Source organism: Typopeltis vanoorti, chromosome 14 (assembly GCF_054136105.1).
Source record: "Typopeltis vanoorti isolate ZY-2024b chromosome 14, IOZ_Tvanoo_1.0, whole genome shotgun sequence".
In the NCBI taxonomy this organism is placed as follows: domain Eukaryota; kingdom Metazoa; phylum Arthropoda; class Arachnida; order Uropygi; family Thelyphonidae; genus Typopeltis; species Typopeltis vanoorti.
In genome coordinates, this window is record NC_143562.1 from 82,711,876 (window position 1) to 82,730,361 (window position 18,486).

The 18,486-nt window shown below is 37.7% G+C and overlaps 1 protein-coding gene across 4 annotated transcripts in view; it reads right to left on the minus strand.

Moving 5' to 3' along the window:
* LOC150099712 (uncharacterized) overlaps nt 1-16,228 on the minus strand; it is a 140,510-nt gene extending 124,282 nt beyond the window's left edge. Inside the window, exons 1-2 of one of the 4 annotated variants that reach the window (XM_090403853.1) lie at nt 15,763-16,153; nt 2,677-2,795 (exon numbers count right to left, since the gene is read on the minus strand). In XM_090403853.1, the coding sequence (XP_090259979.1) occupies nt 2,677-2,795; nt 15,763-15,839 (196 nt within the window). In that variant the 5' untranslated portion in view covers nt 15,840-16,153. Of the gene's footprint in view, nt 1-2,676; nt 2,796-15,762 lie in introns of all 4 variants that reach the window. The other 3 variants (XM_090403852.1, XM_090403851.1, XM_090403854.1) reach the window with 3 other exon arrangements.
* Nucleotides 16,229-18,486: the final 2,258 nt, after the last annotated feature.

The following is an 18,486-nucleotide window of genomic DNA, read 5'->3' on the forward strand; positions in this document are numbered from 1 at the left end:
AGAGGTAATAAACATCATCCAAGACCTCTTTCCTCTAGACATCACACAGATGTTTAGACACTGCCTTCAATCTAATTTCTTCAAGATTAACAACACCATATACCAACAATTAGAAGGCCTAGCAATGGGAAGCCCACTATCATCATCTTGTGCAGACCTTTTCATGGAAAAACTTGAAAAAGAAATTCTCTCTGCTATCTCTCCGAGACCATCTACATGGTGGAGATATGTGGATGATATATTCATCATATGGCAAGACAGCTTAGACAACCTTAAATCGTTTGTGGATAAAATCAACTCAATACATAGCAAGATAAAATTCACTCTGGAAGTAGAAAACAACAACCAACTGCATTTTTTAGATATTTTGATAAAAAAACAACCTAACAGTGTCAAATTACCCATTTACAGAAAGCCCACAGATACTGGAAGATATCTTCACTATACTTCAAACCATCACAAGTCACACAAACTGAGCATTATCCACATGTTGAAACATAGAGCAAAAAAGTTTATATCAGAAGAGGAGGATACACAGAATGAACTCTCACTAATAGCCAACACATTATCACAAAATGGATATCCTCAAAACATCATCAAAAAATATCTATACAATGACAACCCCAGACAAGAAGAATCCCACCATCAGCACGTTTCTACTGTAGTGATACCTTTCATCAAGTCAATTTCTTATCAAATAGCAAGAATACTAAGAGCCCACAACATCAGAGTGGTCTTCAAACCAACCACCAACATCAGACAAGTTTTAGGATCTCCAAAAGATAAAGTTCCATTCTACAAATATCGAGGAGTATATTACATTCCCTGCTCCTGTGGTCTTGCCTACATCGGACAAACTTCACGAAGTTTAGAAATTAGACAAAAAGAACATGTTGGTGATGTAAACCACAACAGAAGCATCTCTTCCGGCTTAGCACATCATTTCTGCACGTCTAACCACACGATAGATTGGCAAAACAGCTCCATGCCATATCTCGATGACGACTACAGGCATCGTGTATTTAAGGAAGCCACAATAGTACTAATAACCGGCGGAAACCTCAACAGAAATCAGGGTGTAATTCTAAACAGTTCGTGGAAAAACTTGATCCTCTCTCTCAATCAATCTGAACTACAGCTAGCCAGTAATCACATTACAAGTCTACAACAAACACGCATGCGTGATAATGAATAAGAACAATAAGTCATCTCTGTCACGCGAAACGTGTAACCATAGATACTAGTTTGGTTTACAACGTTTTTTATGTTCCTTTTAATTTGCATTTACTAACTTTCATATCTCCATAATGCCTTGAAAAAGCCAGACAGTTTGCTGGCGAAACTGGTAGGTTTGAATATATGTTTTTTATTGTAAAATACTGGTCTGTATTAATAAAATTGTATTTCTACTCCTTGAACTCATTGACTGTTCTTGCTCTCACCACTCTCTAGGCAATGCATTCCACGGTTAAACCACCCTCCATGCAAAGAAACCACTACCAACCCTCTTGCTCACAGCTTCCTTTCATAACTTCCAGGGATGGCCTCTTGTGATCGCTCCTTCCAGCTGTTCCACCAAGCAAACGAACTCCCCAATGTCCACCCTGTAACTGCCTCTCAACAGTTTAAAAGTCTCGATCATATCACCTCTCCTTCTTCTATCCATCAACCTCTGCAGTCCACATTCCCTCAGCCGATCCTCATAACTGACATTGTACAGTCCTGAATCCATCAATTTATCCCTTTCAAATCCTGGGGACCAAATTTGAGAACAATAGCCTAAGTGTGGTCTGATCACACTTAATGATAATGATATGCAACAACAGAATGATAACTCATCTCTACAGGTCAGTGTCCTTCTCAGTATTACAGCAATCCACTGGATTACCTTCACCACCTTTGTAATATGCTCCCTGAATTTCAGTTTTCTATCAATCATCACCCCCAGATCTCTTGTCTCCCCTACTTCCTCCAGTACAGCTCCTCCAATCAAGTATGCAGCCTCCCATCGATGGATCCCAAACTTCAAGACTTTAAGTTTTGGATCCATCTGTCTAGTTTATTCAAATCCTCTTGCAGGGCTGCCACATCTGCACTATTACTGATAACTCTTCCCAGCTTCACAACATCTGCAAACAACTAAATATCCCCTTGCAATCCATTGATAATGTCATTGATTTAAAGGGTGAACAATACAGGTCCCAGTACTGAGCCCTGTGGAAATCCACTTGTAACCTTCTGTTTCCTTGATATTGCCCCACCATATACAACTCTCTGATACCTATCAGACAGCCAATCCTGAATTCATTTGATGGGAAGGAAAAAGAACAAGGGGACACTCCTAGAAGTAAGATTTTTACATGGAGAGTGGTAGGAATATGGGTATATTTTGAGTAAAGAAACTAAATTAACTCCATACTAATGAAAAATGAGAAAATGCCTCTCTGCCAAAAGTAAGGAGCATTTAAAAAAAACTATTTAAATTGATCTTGTGTACATCTATTACTAATTGGATTAATCAGAACTATTAGCACTGTGAAGCATATTATAAGCAGTATTCTAATTTTAAAATGCTAAAAATAACTTAAGAATAAGTTATGCAATTATTCAAATAACTACCTGTGTAGTTATTTGAATAATATTAAATATTATTATTTGATATTATCATGGTATTACCTGTAATATCATGGCAATATGAAGGAGTCAAATTATTATGCAAATTTTTCATTGCCAATAAGCTGTGAATGTTTTTTACTTCCTTTTCTTGAATTTTTTTAAGCCCAGCAATATCCTGCCTAGAACAAAATATAAAGATAATTTTTTTCCACAAGAAAATATAACAGGGAATCATAGATTTTAATTCTTAGAAATAATACCAATTTACTGTTATCTTTGTTTTTATGCTTTCTTTGATCTTACATTAAACATTAGAACCTTGACCAATATGATTATAGTTATAGGAATAGAATGTAAGGGATACAGCATTTTCAGGGAGGACAGAATGGGTGGAGGAGGGGGGGGTTCCTAATGCCAGATGAAGAGTTGAAGACACAAAAAGAATAGAAGTACCTCAAGATCACAGGTATGCAGAGGGCAGTTCATTTGAGGCTATGTGGTGTAAGATAGAGAGAAATCCTAAGTTCTTTTGCTATGTGGCAAGTAAAAGGAGGAATAACTATGGAAGGATGACTTTAAAAAGTGTTGATGGTAGAGAAGTGAAAGAAGCAAAACAAATGTTACCTAGTGATCATTTTGTAAAGGTGTACCATCTTGGTTGTGATATTGGAATGCCAAATATATCACTGACTGATGCCGGCCTAGTTAGCCGAGTGGTTAGCATATCCACTCTCCAGCCAAAAGGCTGTGGGTTCGAATCCCATTGTGGGCATGGATGTTTGCGATTGTCTCTGGAAATACTAGTGGTGAGCAGTAGATGGCGTTGGTGTAGTTGCAGCTGGTGGAGACAGCGGTGCCCTGTGTTATAGATATCTTGCAGGATGACTTAAATATGCTGGAGGTATGGGCTAAGGTAAATGGCTATCAGTTTAATGTGGTTAGGTGTAAGATGCACTTCGGGAGAATGAGATCATATGCCATGTATTATATTAATGAAATTGAACCACAAGAAGTTGATGAGCCAAGGGGGTTGGGGACTATTGTGGACAGAGAATGTAAGTTTAGAAGGCATATGGCAAAGGTTGCCAAAACAACACATCAAATTACATGGTTGTTGAAGAACACAACTGACAAGCAGTGACAGGAAAGTTAATGTTCCACTTCATAGGGCATTAATAAGGCCACATCTGGACTACTGCACACAGATCTGGTCACCTGAATTCCTTGATAATGAAGAAGTGGTGGTGGAGAGGATCCAGAGGCAAGTGACAAAGATTATTGCAGGTCTGTGGGCTCCAGAAACTAGCTGACAGGCATAAGAGAGGAGATATAATAAAAGAATACAAGTTATTAAACAGGTTTTATAGAACTGATACTGATGACTTCTTTCTGTACAGTACAGGAAGGGAGAGAATGATGGATCATCTCTGGAAATGTATAAGAGTATGGTTAACAAGGGCATTAGGACTGGATTTTTTGCTTGGAGAGTGGTGAATGTGTGAAATGCACTGCCAGAGGTGGTTGCGAGTGCTTAGTCTGTGAATGAGTTGAAGGAGAAGTATGATAGGTATTGTGTGACTAATGGTTAGTATGTCAATGTAGAGTCACTCCTGTGATGAGTCTTCTGACTCCATAGACATCATTATAGTAATATGGATACCAAATTCCCTTTTCTACAAGGATTTTTCCTATTTTCAAATAACATATACTTTAACCTTTTACAGCAATGAATAAATTCAGAACTGATTTCTTTTTTTTTTCTTAATGACTATTTCACAGACAAAGGTTGGAAGCTTCTATCAAAAACAATGGAGAAAGCAATCAAAAATTAACTCCTTCACCTAGAAAACAACTAGTATCAGTGATGACCAATATGCATTCTGCCACAGATTCTCATGCCAACATCACCCATATATGGTCCCAAGCTTTGGAAAGGTCTGTAAAATCTATGTGGTCACTTCAGATGTTTCCAAGGCTTTTGATTAGGTCTAGCATATTGGGCCTACTTTACTGAATTACCATCATATGGTGTAATCTCCCTCCCTTTGCAACTGGACTGCCAATTTTCTCTCTGGTCATTCACTGTGTCGTGGCAGATGGCTTCCTTTCTTCAGAATTTCCCACCAACGCCAAATTATCACAGGGTTCTGTGGTTTTGCTCATGCTCTTTCTTCTATTCATAATGACATTCTATCACTAACCTCAAATTCCATCCATAATTCTACTACTGACAGTACATGCTATTCATTTTTTTACATTCAAACAAATCTTGCAATGGGAATACATCCCAAACTAAAAGATCATCTACAACCAGTTCCCTAAACACTAACCTCCTCATAATATTTCCGTTAAGTGAGGACAAGCTTGTCAACTTCAATGCCACCAAAACAGTCTTGCCTTATTTCATACAAGAAAGAGACTACATTTCATCTTCCTTCACCTTGAACAATATCCAGCTCTTCATGCAAGATCAGATGTATCTCTTCTTGGAGTGACTTAACCTCTAGCCTCTCCTGGCATAAGCACATCATAGCCTCCTCTGCATCCAAAAAACAAGATGAGCTTTTCTATTCAAGACATCATTTCTCACCTGTGCAACTCCTAACATTGTACAAATCCCAAATTTGCCCTACATTAGAATAATTCTTGTAGACAGGCTTATACGTTGGTTATGCATTATTAAATCACTTAAGGAATTGAACAACGTAGATACTGTTAAATTGTGAATGAAACTATGTTGTGTAATTTATTTTTTTCATTCACATTTAACATTGCTTATTATGTATTAATCATGATTTGTATAAAAATGATTTATTATTCCTTAATTAAGGATTACTATTTAAATATTTATTCTAAACTTAACCTACTATTAATTTATTAAATAATAATATGTGTAGAAATTTATGATAACTGAAATATATATGTAAAGTAACGAAAAGTGTTATTATAAATAATTGTATACGTAATGAAAGAGCTGATTAAGTAGCTCAAATATTCTATTTATTCTTATTTGTGAAAATTTAACGTTATGTAATCACTTATGTAGTAGTAGAGCGTTGTATTACATTAGCGAAATGTTTGCGTTCATGCGTTGTCATGGAGATGCATGAAATAAACAAGCACGAGTCGAAGAGTGCGTGACCTTGGAACCAGAAAGGAGAAAGGAAGGCAATAAGATTTTTAATTAGAGAGAAGAGAGGAAGTTTTTGCGGAGCGGGAAGGAAGGTAGGATACAAGCAAAGGAAGTGGAAGAAAATTATAAGTTCTCTAGGGCAGAAATTCATGAAGATAGTGTTTAGAAGTGAGCCAGAACATAGTGAATCATATACTTAGTTGCAAGTGAAGTCAGCTGTGTTGTAAAGGAAAATTAATGCCGTAACCGGATAAATAAAGAACTGGACATTCAATGAAAAATTCTGATTAGTTCCAGTTAGTCTAGGATTACGTCTTAATTCTATGTTGCCCTGAGAAGAATTATATTGAAATTAACTAGTTTGAGAAAAGTAAACAAGGAGAATTATCAATTCCATATTGATGTGCTTTCTTTTTTAGAGTAGTGAAGCTCGATTAACAGTAATTCAGTTAAATCGTTGGAGAATTTTTATTAATGTGTTCCGCTAACGTAATTAAGTTAATTTATAAGTGTGCTCACAATTATTTGATGTATTGAAGATTGTATCTGGTAAGAGTAGTCATATTTGTCTGTTTATTCTAACATTAACATATCTTGGAAGTTCAAAGTCCGAAATAAGATTGCTTGGAATACTGTCTACCTTGATTAGTGTTTCTTGTGAATTTAAACATTAAGTACAGCTGATGGATATGTGGAGACTGATTAAATAGGAAGTTTCATTTTATTAACTTGAGTTAAGAAAGCTTGTGATTTTGAAACTGTGAATTGTATGTGCAAGTTTAGAACATTGAATTGGCATGAGTGACTTAGCAAGATGTATTAAGTTGATTGTATTGTTTCATTTAAAAGCAGAATTCTTGTATTTGTTATATATATCATATATTAAATGTTTTATTTTGTTAATCTAAATATTGTGTTTGCCTGAATTCCCTTTTATTGCACCGTTCATAAAAAATTCGAATCTTGCGGGTGCCCCAAGTAGAGTAATAAATAATTCGGCCTAATGAGAAGACTGCTAACTTAATTAAGAATTGATCCTACTATTTTATATAGACTAATCTGGAAATAGGGTGGGCAGTATAATTATAAATTTCCCTACTTTTGGATCGCTGATCAATTCGCAATTAGTTGTTTTATTTATAAGAGTGACTTGAAGCAAGATGGCAGATTAGAACACAACATGAAAATACAACGTCACGACAATACGAATATAAATTAAATTACACTTTAATAAATATTTCCGATATTTCGGCAATGTCACATTGCCATCTTCAAAAGGAACTTATAAAAAAAGGCACGTGCACGTAGGCACTACAACACAGTAACTGAGAATGAAGAGATGAAGCCCTCTAGCGGGCCTAAGTAGGTGTTCTTGGCTGTTGGGCTGAAGGCCTGCTGATGTAAGCCTCCCAAATTTGGGGCAGTCGCATATAACCAAATTTGTCGAGGTTTGGAGAGCTTCTTAGGGCTGAGGCTGATTCCATAAATAGTCTTTCGAATTTGTATTTGCTATGGTGCATTACTATAGCTTTCTTCCACCGTATTCTGTGGGGTATATCCAGAGCATGGTCTGCAAGACCAGAATGGCTGTACTTGTGAAAACGGATGTAGTCCTTGTGTTCAGAAATTCTGATATTCGCTGTCCTGCCTGTTTGGCCAAAGTAAGACAGTTTACAGCTGCAAGGGACCTGGTATACACCAGGTAGGTCTAGGGGAAGTGGTTGGTCTTTAGTGGAGCGGATAAGGGATGCCAATTTTCTGTATGGCCTGTAACAGGAGATCAGGTCATGTTTTTTTAAGATTTTGGTAATTTTTTCTGAGGTGCCTCGGATGTAGAGTAATCCTTGTTGTGGAGGGGGAGCTATGGTTTGTAGGTTTTACTATTTTTTTTTTGGATATTTTTTTTGGAGGGGGGGTAGCCATTGGCTGAGAAAGTGTTGAGGATGTGATTTAGTTCAGTGTTTAGGGCCATGTCGTTAGAACAGATTAGTTTAGCCCTGTTGTATAGTGTTTTCACCACTCCATATTGTTGTGAGGGGGGGGGGGGAATTGTTGGTGAATGTATCTGCCTGTATGAGTGGGTTTTCTATAAACTGAGAAAACCAAGGTTCCATCAGGCTGGCGGGTGACTAGAGTGTCTAGGAAAGGGAGGCTGTTGTTTTCCTTTTTTTCCAGGGTAAACTTGATTCTGAGGTGTTGGTTGTTTAAGTGTGTTAAGAAGAGAGGAGTGTTTCAGAGCCATGTGGCCAAATAGCAAACTCATCATCAACATAGCGAAGCCAAATGGTTGGTTTTTGTGGGGCAGAGTTTAATCTTTCTCTTCAAAAGAAGTTGTGGCCATGTGAAAGTGCGTTGATTGCTTCAGGCAGACTGAAGAAAGGTTGATTACGGTGTTGGTAAGAAGTTTTGGATTGATAGTAGAGGTCTTTTTTAATTTTTCAAATTTTTTCATCTGTCGGCCTCGTATTTTTTCAAATTCTTTACCTTAGAATATTATTCTCACATTCGAGGTTGTCCATCAAAAACCTCTCTAAAAATGCATGACACTATCCAGAAAATATCAATCTGATTAACAGGTGACCCCTTTTAGATTCATCCAGCCACTATCTCACAAATGACTGTTTCTGCTCTCCGTGTATTCTACAGATATTTTCAAGGGTGCTGTATCACGAATATGGCTGACACCACTCTTCCACTTTCTCTCCAATCCATAAACACAAGAACAGCTGCTGGTCAACATTCGTTGCTGTACTGCTCCAAACACACCAAACCAATTTCTCATCCTCATCTTTCATATCTTATACTCTGAAAGTTTTCTCCATACAATTTTCTTCAATGACTACAATGTCCAGTTGTTCAAAAAAACAGATTCCTTCTCTCATCTTGACCACTGTTCCAGACATGGAACTGATGTGTTATAACCTCTCGTTGATGGGACTGATATACATAAACATATAGCAGCTTTTCTCAAGGGAGTCCCGAGGGATCTGCAAACTGACAAAAGCCTACTCTTAGAATGTGAGGTTTTATCACCTTCATCTTAGTTTTGTTGCTTTTACTGCTAGTAAAATCATTATTTTTGTCATTTTTTTTCTATAAAAAACTGAATTAGCTTAATTGTTAAAAACTTTATTATACTCTTAGAATATTTCTTTTTAATGGTTAAAAAAAAGTAAACATTCGGTTTTGTAGTACAGTAGAAGTTAAGTAATATTTTTCATTGTGGTTTAAGCCAATACAAATACAATTTGGTTGGCTATTTCCCAAAATGTCAGCCATTCTTGTTCATTCACTAACCTGATAAATACCAAGGTACACCACAAGTAGGTTATTAAATGTGTATTAAATAACTGTGTAGAAAGATGGAGTATGAGACTTCCACAGTTGGCACACTGAGAGGTTACATGACAGATGCAAACCTTCCATGGAGGAATGGTGCAGGTAAATTTGTCAGACTCATGCCAAAAGCTGGTATAATCTCTTTAACATGCATACTACAGGGGTGTATAGTAATTTGATGTGTGAGATATTAAGCCTACCAAAGCAGAGAAAAGATACTAGGTCCATGGGAGATGCTCTGAAAAGACAATTTTTTTGGTGTAGTTAAGAGAACTGTTTCTGTCTGAGTGACAACAGGTTCGTTTGTCTTGGCATAAAGACTTTGAATGGGCAATGTAGAACCAGTAGCTATCCACATTCCCTGATGATATATAGGATCTAACCATTGCCAGCTACTCTACCTTGTTTGCAGAAATGTAGACTTCAGATCCATTGTCCAATTTAAACATATAAGTGCATATTATAGAGGTAACATATAGGGGAAATGAAGATTGATCTGCACCCCATTCAGTAGAGAATAGAGCATGACAGAGATTCAATTCTCTCTTGCACTTTTCCTTAAGTTGATGAATATGTGCAAGGAATATGAGCTTTCTATCAAAGATGAATCCCAAGAATTTCATTTCTGTTGCTACTGGAATAACACTTTTACCAAGAGCTGGAAAAGGGTATCAACAGAATGTAGTTTCTTAACTGTTTTGGGAAATCCTGCCAGTCCCTCTAAATCCTTTTGAATACAAAAAGGTGATATTTTCCCTATTGGCTTTTGACCTGTTGCATGAATGATGACAAACATTGCTACATTTATACTGGTGTCAGGTCTTTTGTTTCTTACTTCTGTTGTCAAATGATGTCAAATAATACACGTCATATGTATTGGTTGGGTGAGAGTCTTTGAAAAATTTGAAGATGAAGAATTCATGCTCAAGGGATTTTTTGTTTGACACAAGAGCTCCAAACCCACCATGAAGCCACAAGTGGACACCCACTCACCAGCAAGCAATGACTACACATGGGAGTGAAATACCAGGGCTACCCCAGACACTACACTCGGTACCGTCCACAGGGTGTAGCACAGAGGCAGCTTGCCTCACGGTGCAGCTTAATAAGGGCACTCGTTCAGCCATGTTGCAGTGGGAGCTGTCACTACGCTAACAATTCCTGTTAGCATAGCAAGTACGGAAAGAGGTTTTTCCAAGCTTAAACTGATTAAAAATTATTTGCAAACAGCAATGGCCCAAGAAAGATTGGTTGGACCAGCAACTATATCGATAGAGGTGAACATAGCTTATAATTTAAATTTAGACAAGCTTTATTGTGCAATATCCCCATAGAGCAAACATTAATATTATTATGTAATCGTTTTGCATTAATGTTTCTCTTGTAATAAGATAGCAATTGGAGATTTTCTTATATTTTTGTGTTATAATCCATCAGGGGCGATATTTACTTGTTTGCCTCAGAGCACGATCTAATCTGGCACGCCCCTGACTACACTAACACCACAGCAAGTCTTGAACCACCTAATCAGCAACCAGAAGTATATGGATTCTGCCACTAGCAATCTATAGTTGATCTTCTCACTTTCACCACCCACCTGTGGACTCAAGCCATGGATAAATTTGGAGAAACTCATGGTTGCCCTCGACATTTCAAAGGCATTTGATCAGGTTTGGCACAGGGGCCTACTTAACAAACTGCCTTCCTCACTCTGCAACTGGATCACCAAATTTCTCACTGGTTGCTCACTACATGTCATGGTGGACTGTTCACTCTCCTCATATTTCCACACATTTGTCCACTCTCTTCCTCATGCATATAAATGACCTGATACATAAAACATAAAAGACAAATACATAATACAGTTTTCATAGCATATCCATTTGTAAAAATCCAGCACAAAAGAACATAACACTTTCGTGATGATCTGATTTTTCCCTTTCAGTTGTTTCCAACCGTAGGTGACTTTGTAGGCATTACCCACAAAGTACTCCTGGTGAGATTTTTACAGGGTAGTTCACCATTGCTTCTGCCCCCCCCCCCCCCATTTTATCTTGGCTCAGGACTTGCATATGGCTGGGACGTATTCATGACTGTAATCCATGTGCATTCACGGGGCTGGTTTGCCTGTTCTGGGGGACAAAAAACTCGAGTTCCGGGGAGAAAAAAACTCCCTACCTCCGTATGAGACCGGCTAACTCACCTTTCATCGAAAGAGATCAGATAAAGGTTCCTTGCATCACTGACGGGAATCGAACCCAGGTCTTTCCAACTAAAGGGCTTTGTCTATACTGACTGAGCTACGGAGGCACACTTTTGTGATATGATATATAATATTCTTGGACTCTGCAAATGCATTGGTAGATTACCAAATGACAAGTAATAAATATTAGTCAGATGAACTGAAATTGCTTTCTGAATAAAGTTAACAAGTTGTGACATGTCCTCATGTCACCCATAGTCTTCTTCTGCCAGAAAGAAATCCAAAGAATCCTTAATAACCTGAACACAAACAAGGTATCTGGTCCTGATGGTGTTCCACCTATTGTGTTAAAAAAATTGTCTTCCAAAACTAACACTTATCCTATATCACCTCTTCAATCTATCATGAAAACAGACCCACATCCAGAACATACAAAAAAAAAAGTGATAAAAGTCAACAAATGAACTACCATTCAACTGCTCTCACTTCTGTTCTTTCTAAAATTATGGAGTAGGTCAACAACCAACTCTTGAACTATCTCGAGACCTACCAATTAATCAACGACCAGCAGAACAGATTTCACCCCTCACAATCTACAGCTGATCTTACTTTCACCACCCACCTCTGGACTCGAGTCATGAAAATTTGGAGAAACTCACGTGGTTGCCCAGTTGCAGAATATAAAAAGTCAGCATCCACACTCTGCAACTGGATCGCCAACTTTCTCATTGGCTGCTCACTATGTATCATCGTGGATTTTTCCTCTCCTCAGATTTCCCCACCAATGCGGAAGTACCCCATGGTTCTGTTCTTTCACCCACTCTTCTCCTCATGTATATAAATGACCTGCTCTCTCAGACTTCTAATCCTATTCATAATTTTGCTGATGACAGCATTCCTCCTTTTCATTTGACAAACCTTGAATTACTCGAGTATTAGAATCCTCAAGATCTACCACAACCAGTGGACTGAACTCAGATCTCCTAGCTACACTCCAGTAGGGCAAGAACCTTGTGAACTTCAATGCCACCAAAACTCAGTCCTATCTGATCTCTCACCAAGAAAGAACTCGCATCCTACCCCCTTACCTTCAGTAATACTGATATATTCAAACACGATCAGATTTCTCTACCCGGACTGACCTACACCTCCGATCTTTCCTGGAACGACCACATTTCAACTATAGCTTCTGCAGCTGCCAAAAACTTGGCATATTTTTTTGCACAAGACACTACTTCACACCCTCACAGCAGCTAACTCTATACAAAGTCCAAATCTGCCCAGCCATGGAATCCTGCTTCCATATTTGGGATGGTGCACCAAAATCCTCTCTAAGATTGCTTGATTCTATCCAGAAGAGGACAATTAAGTTAATTAATGATCCTTTTTAACAGACATTCAGTTTCTGCCTTGTGTCTCTTCTACAGATACTTTCATCGACAGTGCTCTACTAAATTGGCCACTATTATTCCTCCACTCTCCTCCAAATTCATTAAAACAAGAGCCACTGTTAACCAACACCCTTTTGAAGTCCATCTTGAAACTCACCAAACCAACTTCACAGCCTACTCCTTCATTCCATCTACTTCTGTCCTTTGGAACAGTCTTCACACTCTGCCTTCCCCCAAAGATCACAACCCTCAACTGTTCAAGCAAAATGTGAACAGATTCCTCCCTTCTTTTATTCCTCTTGCCCACACATGGCGCTAATGTGCTACAGGTCCTGTGGCCTTCTTTCTTGTGTGGATCAGATAAAAAAAGAAAAAATAAATAATAATAAAAAAAGCATCCCTGGACCAGGATAGGAGATTTACTGCAACACTACTGACCCTTGCAGGTAAGTCCAGTAGTCAACTGGTCCTAGCTGGGAAATCAGGACTATCCATCTTGCCAAAGCAGTGCTCAACTACCAGGATCCCCCTGGAAAGTTTTGTAGAGTCCACAAGTTGCACCGTATTACAAAAACACTGGCAAGGTTTGGATCCCCAGTGATAGTGGTCTGAAAGACACCAGAGTGAAAAAAATAAAACTTAGACGTAGAGTAATGCCAAGAAAAAGAGGACGGTTGAAAAGGGACAGTACCATCACTGGAAAGTCCCCTCCATCATGAACAAGGCACAACTCTGACTGAACACCATGTGTAAAAGAAAATAGATCTCCATCCTCATAATATGCTATGAACATAGATGTCAACATGCACTAAGTTGAGAATGTGCAGGGTTCTATCACTTTGTTTACTCCTTCACACTAACCAGCTTTTCATGGGGCATGTGCAAGATTTCATTCCCCCCCCCCCTTTTTTTTGGAAAAAACTTTAACCAAAAACATCATTGAATCGGTCCCATGGTGGCAAAATTTTAAATTTTGAAAATAAAAATATATTATTTTTTGATATCCCATTTCAGGCTCCCTTCATCCTGGGCCCTGTGCCTCCATTTCACTTTCCCAGATACGGCTCTGTGTGTCAATGATCTCCAAATGACATTTATCATTTTGCTCATTAAGCCTGTATTGTCTTAATGAGGAAATGGTAAAGGGTACATTCTTGAACGACTATTTACTATTATCAAAAGTAAATTTTATTTCACTGTGCATCTTTGTATTTCTCATAACTCATTTTCTATATGATAAAGTTACAAAAAAATGTACTTGCAAAAATAAATGCAAAAAAAAACAAGAGAAGCTGGCATCAAGTCTAGCTGCTGAGAAGGTTTCAATACCCAACAAAATCAAATGCCTTTGGGATATCAAGTGTGACCACATGAATTTTCTCTAAATCTTTCCATGGCTTATGTATAAAGGGGAATAAGGTTAGCAAGGATGTTGGCTAATGACAAAATCCAAACTGGTGATTACTAATGAACTGATGGGTCTCCAGATAGTGAAGTGGCTGTTCATGAACTTCTCCATCACTATTGAGAGTACAGATACAAGACCAATGGACTGATAGTTTGATGGTTGGCTTTTTTTCTCTCTTTTTAGCTACAGACTGGATAAATGCCTGCTTCCATGCTGCTGTTTTGATGAATATGATGACTTATATATAAGTGATGCAGGATGGGTGTTAATTCTGAAGAACAAATCATGGGCACAACTACAGGGAATAAGGCCTGGACTGGGAGACTTGTTAGTATAAAGATTAATGAGGATTTTTCTGATAATCCTTTTGTCAAATGATCAGAGGAGGCAGTAAGCAGCTTGCAGAAGGTGATGATTTGCTTTGGCTGTCTAAACAAGAGGAGAAAAGAAAAAAAAATGATGTCTTATTTAAATTAAGGGATATTACATCCCATATGGTTTCATAGCCGAATAAGAAACTCAAAGAGTTTCATGCCGAATATAGTAAATATATAAAGTTCGGCGAGTCCAAGCGTAAGCAAATACCTGGATAGTGTTACAATTGGCCCTTCAGGGAGTGCAACACTGAGGCAACTCTTGGTAAAGGGTTGAGTGCAACCCCTCATGAGTGCAACCCCTTATGAGTGCAACACTGAGGTAATTGCCTCAGTGTTGCACTCCCTAAAGGGCCAGTTGTAACACTATCCAGGTATTTGCTTATGCTTGGACTCGCCGAACTTTATATATTTACTATATTCGGCATGAAACTCTTTGAGTTTCTTATTCGGCTATGAAACAATATGGGATGTAATATCCCTTAACTTAAATAAGTTTATATGTCGCCGAATTAAAGACTTTGGCTCTTCATATAATTAATGATGTCTTATCTTTAGGTAATGTTACCATGCATCAGAATATGAGAGAGAGAGACACACAGAGAAATCGTGGAAACATGGATGGGCAGAAGTTACACCAACAGCTTCCTGGGTTCCTCGAATGAAGAAAAGGAATGGCGAGTATTTAAAGTAAGAGCGAGGAAGTCAGGATTAAGATATGAAATAGCAGCAGTTCTGCCATACTCTAGTGGTGTACATATGCATTGCCAACTGAACACAATGACTATAGGCAGATATTGTTAGTTGGCATCTTGAGGAACTCATGACAAGCAGTGTTATCAGAGGATTCTGAAGACGTGCATATAGTGTTGTTGCCTGAATATATACAATGGCAACCAAAAAAAAAGCTATCAAACAGCTTAGGTAACCCAGACTCATAATCATGTCATCTGTTTAGCATATTGTGTGCTTAAAAAAAAAAAAATTGTTTTTGCAAATGTAACAAAAAGTTACATTTGCATTTTTCTTTTTTATCTTAAGAAGTATACAATTTCAGTAACAGAAGCTTCTGTAATGTTTTTTTTTTTTATTTAAGTTAGGTGGGACAAACTGAATAAGATTTTCACATAAGGTTTTTGTATGTATTCAATTTTATTCAATTAGTTACCCATGGACAACTAACAAAAATTATTCGCTCCATTTCATCTGCTAAAAAATAAAAACTTTCCACTGACACAAGCGGTAGCCTTTGTAAATAATTCTTGCAAGTTATATTCAAAAGCTTATCTATGGCATACCTTATGTTTTTTAGCTCTTTGCGGCATGTTTCTAGCTGCACTTTTAAATGCTGCATTTGTCTTTCAGGCTCGCACATTTTTCTCTCGAATACTCCAGATATTTGACGTGTTTTTGCAAGCGTTTATTAACGCAGAGAAGTAAAAAAAAAAAAAAAAAAGAAAAATGAAATTGCACAACTTATATTGAAAATGAGAACACACTACTTTCCCAAGTTCATCATAGAACGCATAATAGAATACTTAAGTAGCCAAAAAAGTTCCCTACAAATCTGTTCTAGGCTAGCCAATTATAAGAACATCTAAAATCATTAAAAAAACAGGATAATAAATATCGATCATTACTGTATATCCAGTAGGCGAAAAATATTTGCCTCTAAATGTTTTCAACTTTAAGTTTTCGAGCGCCTACGAATACGAAACAAACACTGCGCGTTGGGGAAAACTTGTGCTACACGCTAGATGCGACCTCTAAGAACTGCATGTTCTCCTTCGTTATAATTATTATATTATATTATATGACACCTACGTGGAGTCCTTAGACTCATCGGCCACTAACATTTCCCTAACCATCATTTGCACAATACTTCGCAAACTGTTCATGATATACGTTAACACTTATATGCGAACGGATTCACCGACCAAGCGCTTACAACTCTCTACGGCAGCCCTATTCTCTCATAACATTCTTTCTAAGCAAAGAAGAAAAAAAAAATTAGTTCTAACTTGCTAACTACAGTCTTCCTTACCAGAAGTGATTTCCCTGTTATCCCCACACTAATCAGAAACAAAACAATTTCCTCTGTATCGATATTAATAATAATAAATAAATAACCTTTAAGCAAGATTAAACTTGCACCGCGGAGATACTGTAGCGGAAAAATCGTGATGATAGCAAGGGAATTATGTCCACACAAATTTAAGATAAAAAAGGGGAAAAAAAAGTTGGTAGTGGTTTTGAAGCAGTACGGTGTGAGGCGGAGGTTGATAGAACAAAGGATTGAGTATTGCTACAGAGAATGGGGAAGGTGGACACAAAGCAATGTATAGGCGACTTTGCTTAGTGAGCAAGCGAAGGGTAATCATTAGGGGTGATTTCAATTACGGCAATATTGATAGGAATGAAGAGGGGGAAGGATCAATGTATAGCTATTCTTTTTATCCAATTCAGCTGTTATTTTATTATAAAAAGTAAGTAAATTACTGAAGCATGATCGACCCTTTACAAAATCAGGTTGAAACCCCCACTGCACTCACACAGTATCCTCTTCCTATCATATTGTTCTACAGTTTGGCATCAGCAAATAACTGAATATTTCCCCCTTAGATAAGTTCCTATGCATTCAATTGCAAATGCAATAGTAGTAGACCGATTACAAAGCTCTATGTCACACCGCCTTCCCGACTTTACTTCTCTGTAAACTACTTTCTTAAGTTTTTCAATACTCACCATCTTTTATACTTCACCATTTCATATCCAAACCCATTGGATACAGTTTATGCCACAGAATTAAATACGGTATCAGATCAAATGCTTTTTCTAAAATCAAGCAGTATCAACATATTATTATTATTATTATTATTATTATTAGTAGTAGTAGTAGTAGTAGAAGTAGTACGGGCAACTCCAAGTAGTCCTTAGACTCATCGAGGACTCACCTTAGACTCATTAAATCATCCCTTTTATCCAACTCAGCTTTACTTTATTATAAAAAGTGAGTAAATTACTGAGGTTCGGGGCGTATGATCTATCCCTCAAAAATCATGCTTCCTCCATACAATATCGGATTCTAGTCCATTTATTCTTCAAATGTGCCTTTAACTAACTCTTTCAATACCTTGGCCACCACTCCTGAGATGCAGATTGGTTGCTAAATTGCAAATCTGTCTGGAAACTTCTGCGGCATATATGTCCTATCGTCTGCAAAACTCATCCCACATATCTACAAAATGCACACGTGATTGCTCACCCTCAACCTATGTACTGACTCCTTTGCAATCAATGGCGCTCCTCAATTGACATGTCACAATGTGGCAAAAGACATTACTTTTCCTCTCCCACTTTTCTCTTTTGCAACTAACAGAAACTCTTTCATATATTCCCTCAAACCATTAGTCTACCTTTCAGCTCATCTGTCCACTTCTGTATTGGCCATCACTATCTTGTTTACTTTACTTTTTGCATCCTAACAGCTTCACTAACATTAATTTCGCACTTATGAAGTACAATTTCGTCATCACTCTGAATCACTCATCTCATCGCAGAATTTCTTACCTTACTCTGCCTTTCCTTCTTAGTTGAGGACGTCTTTCTAATCCTTGTGCCTCTTGTTTTCTTAACTTTACCACATTTTTGCAATTCCTAAAGCTCGCACTTCATATTGTGAAGGAGTCCCATAAGTGCGCTATCTCTCATGACTTAATTTTGTACGTCATCCATGCCTTTATTCGTGTCTACACTAACATTTCTCCCTCTCTTCTCCCTACTACTCTCTCTTAATGCTTTCATGTCTTTTATTCATTCCCCTTCCCCTACTCTCGCACTTTCTTGGAACATTCTCATTTCCTTTCTTATTTCTGCACTTTAATTCCTCTGATAATTTCTCTTACTCAATCGGTTCTTGGCCAGCTCATTTTCTTGCCTCTCTTACTTCGATTCTTGTTCTTCCTATATCAGTTAATCTTATCTGAAGCGTACTAATATCCCTACTTACACTTCAAGTTTAT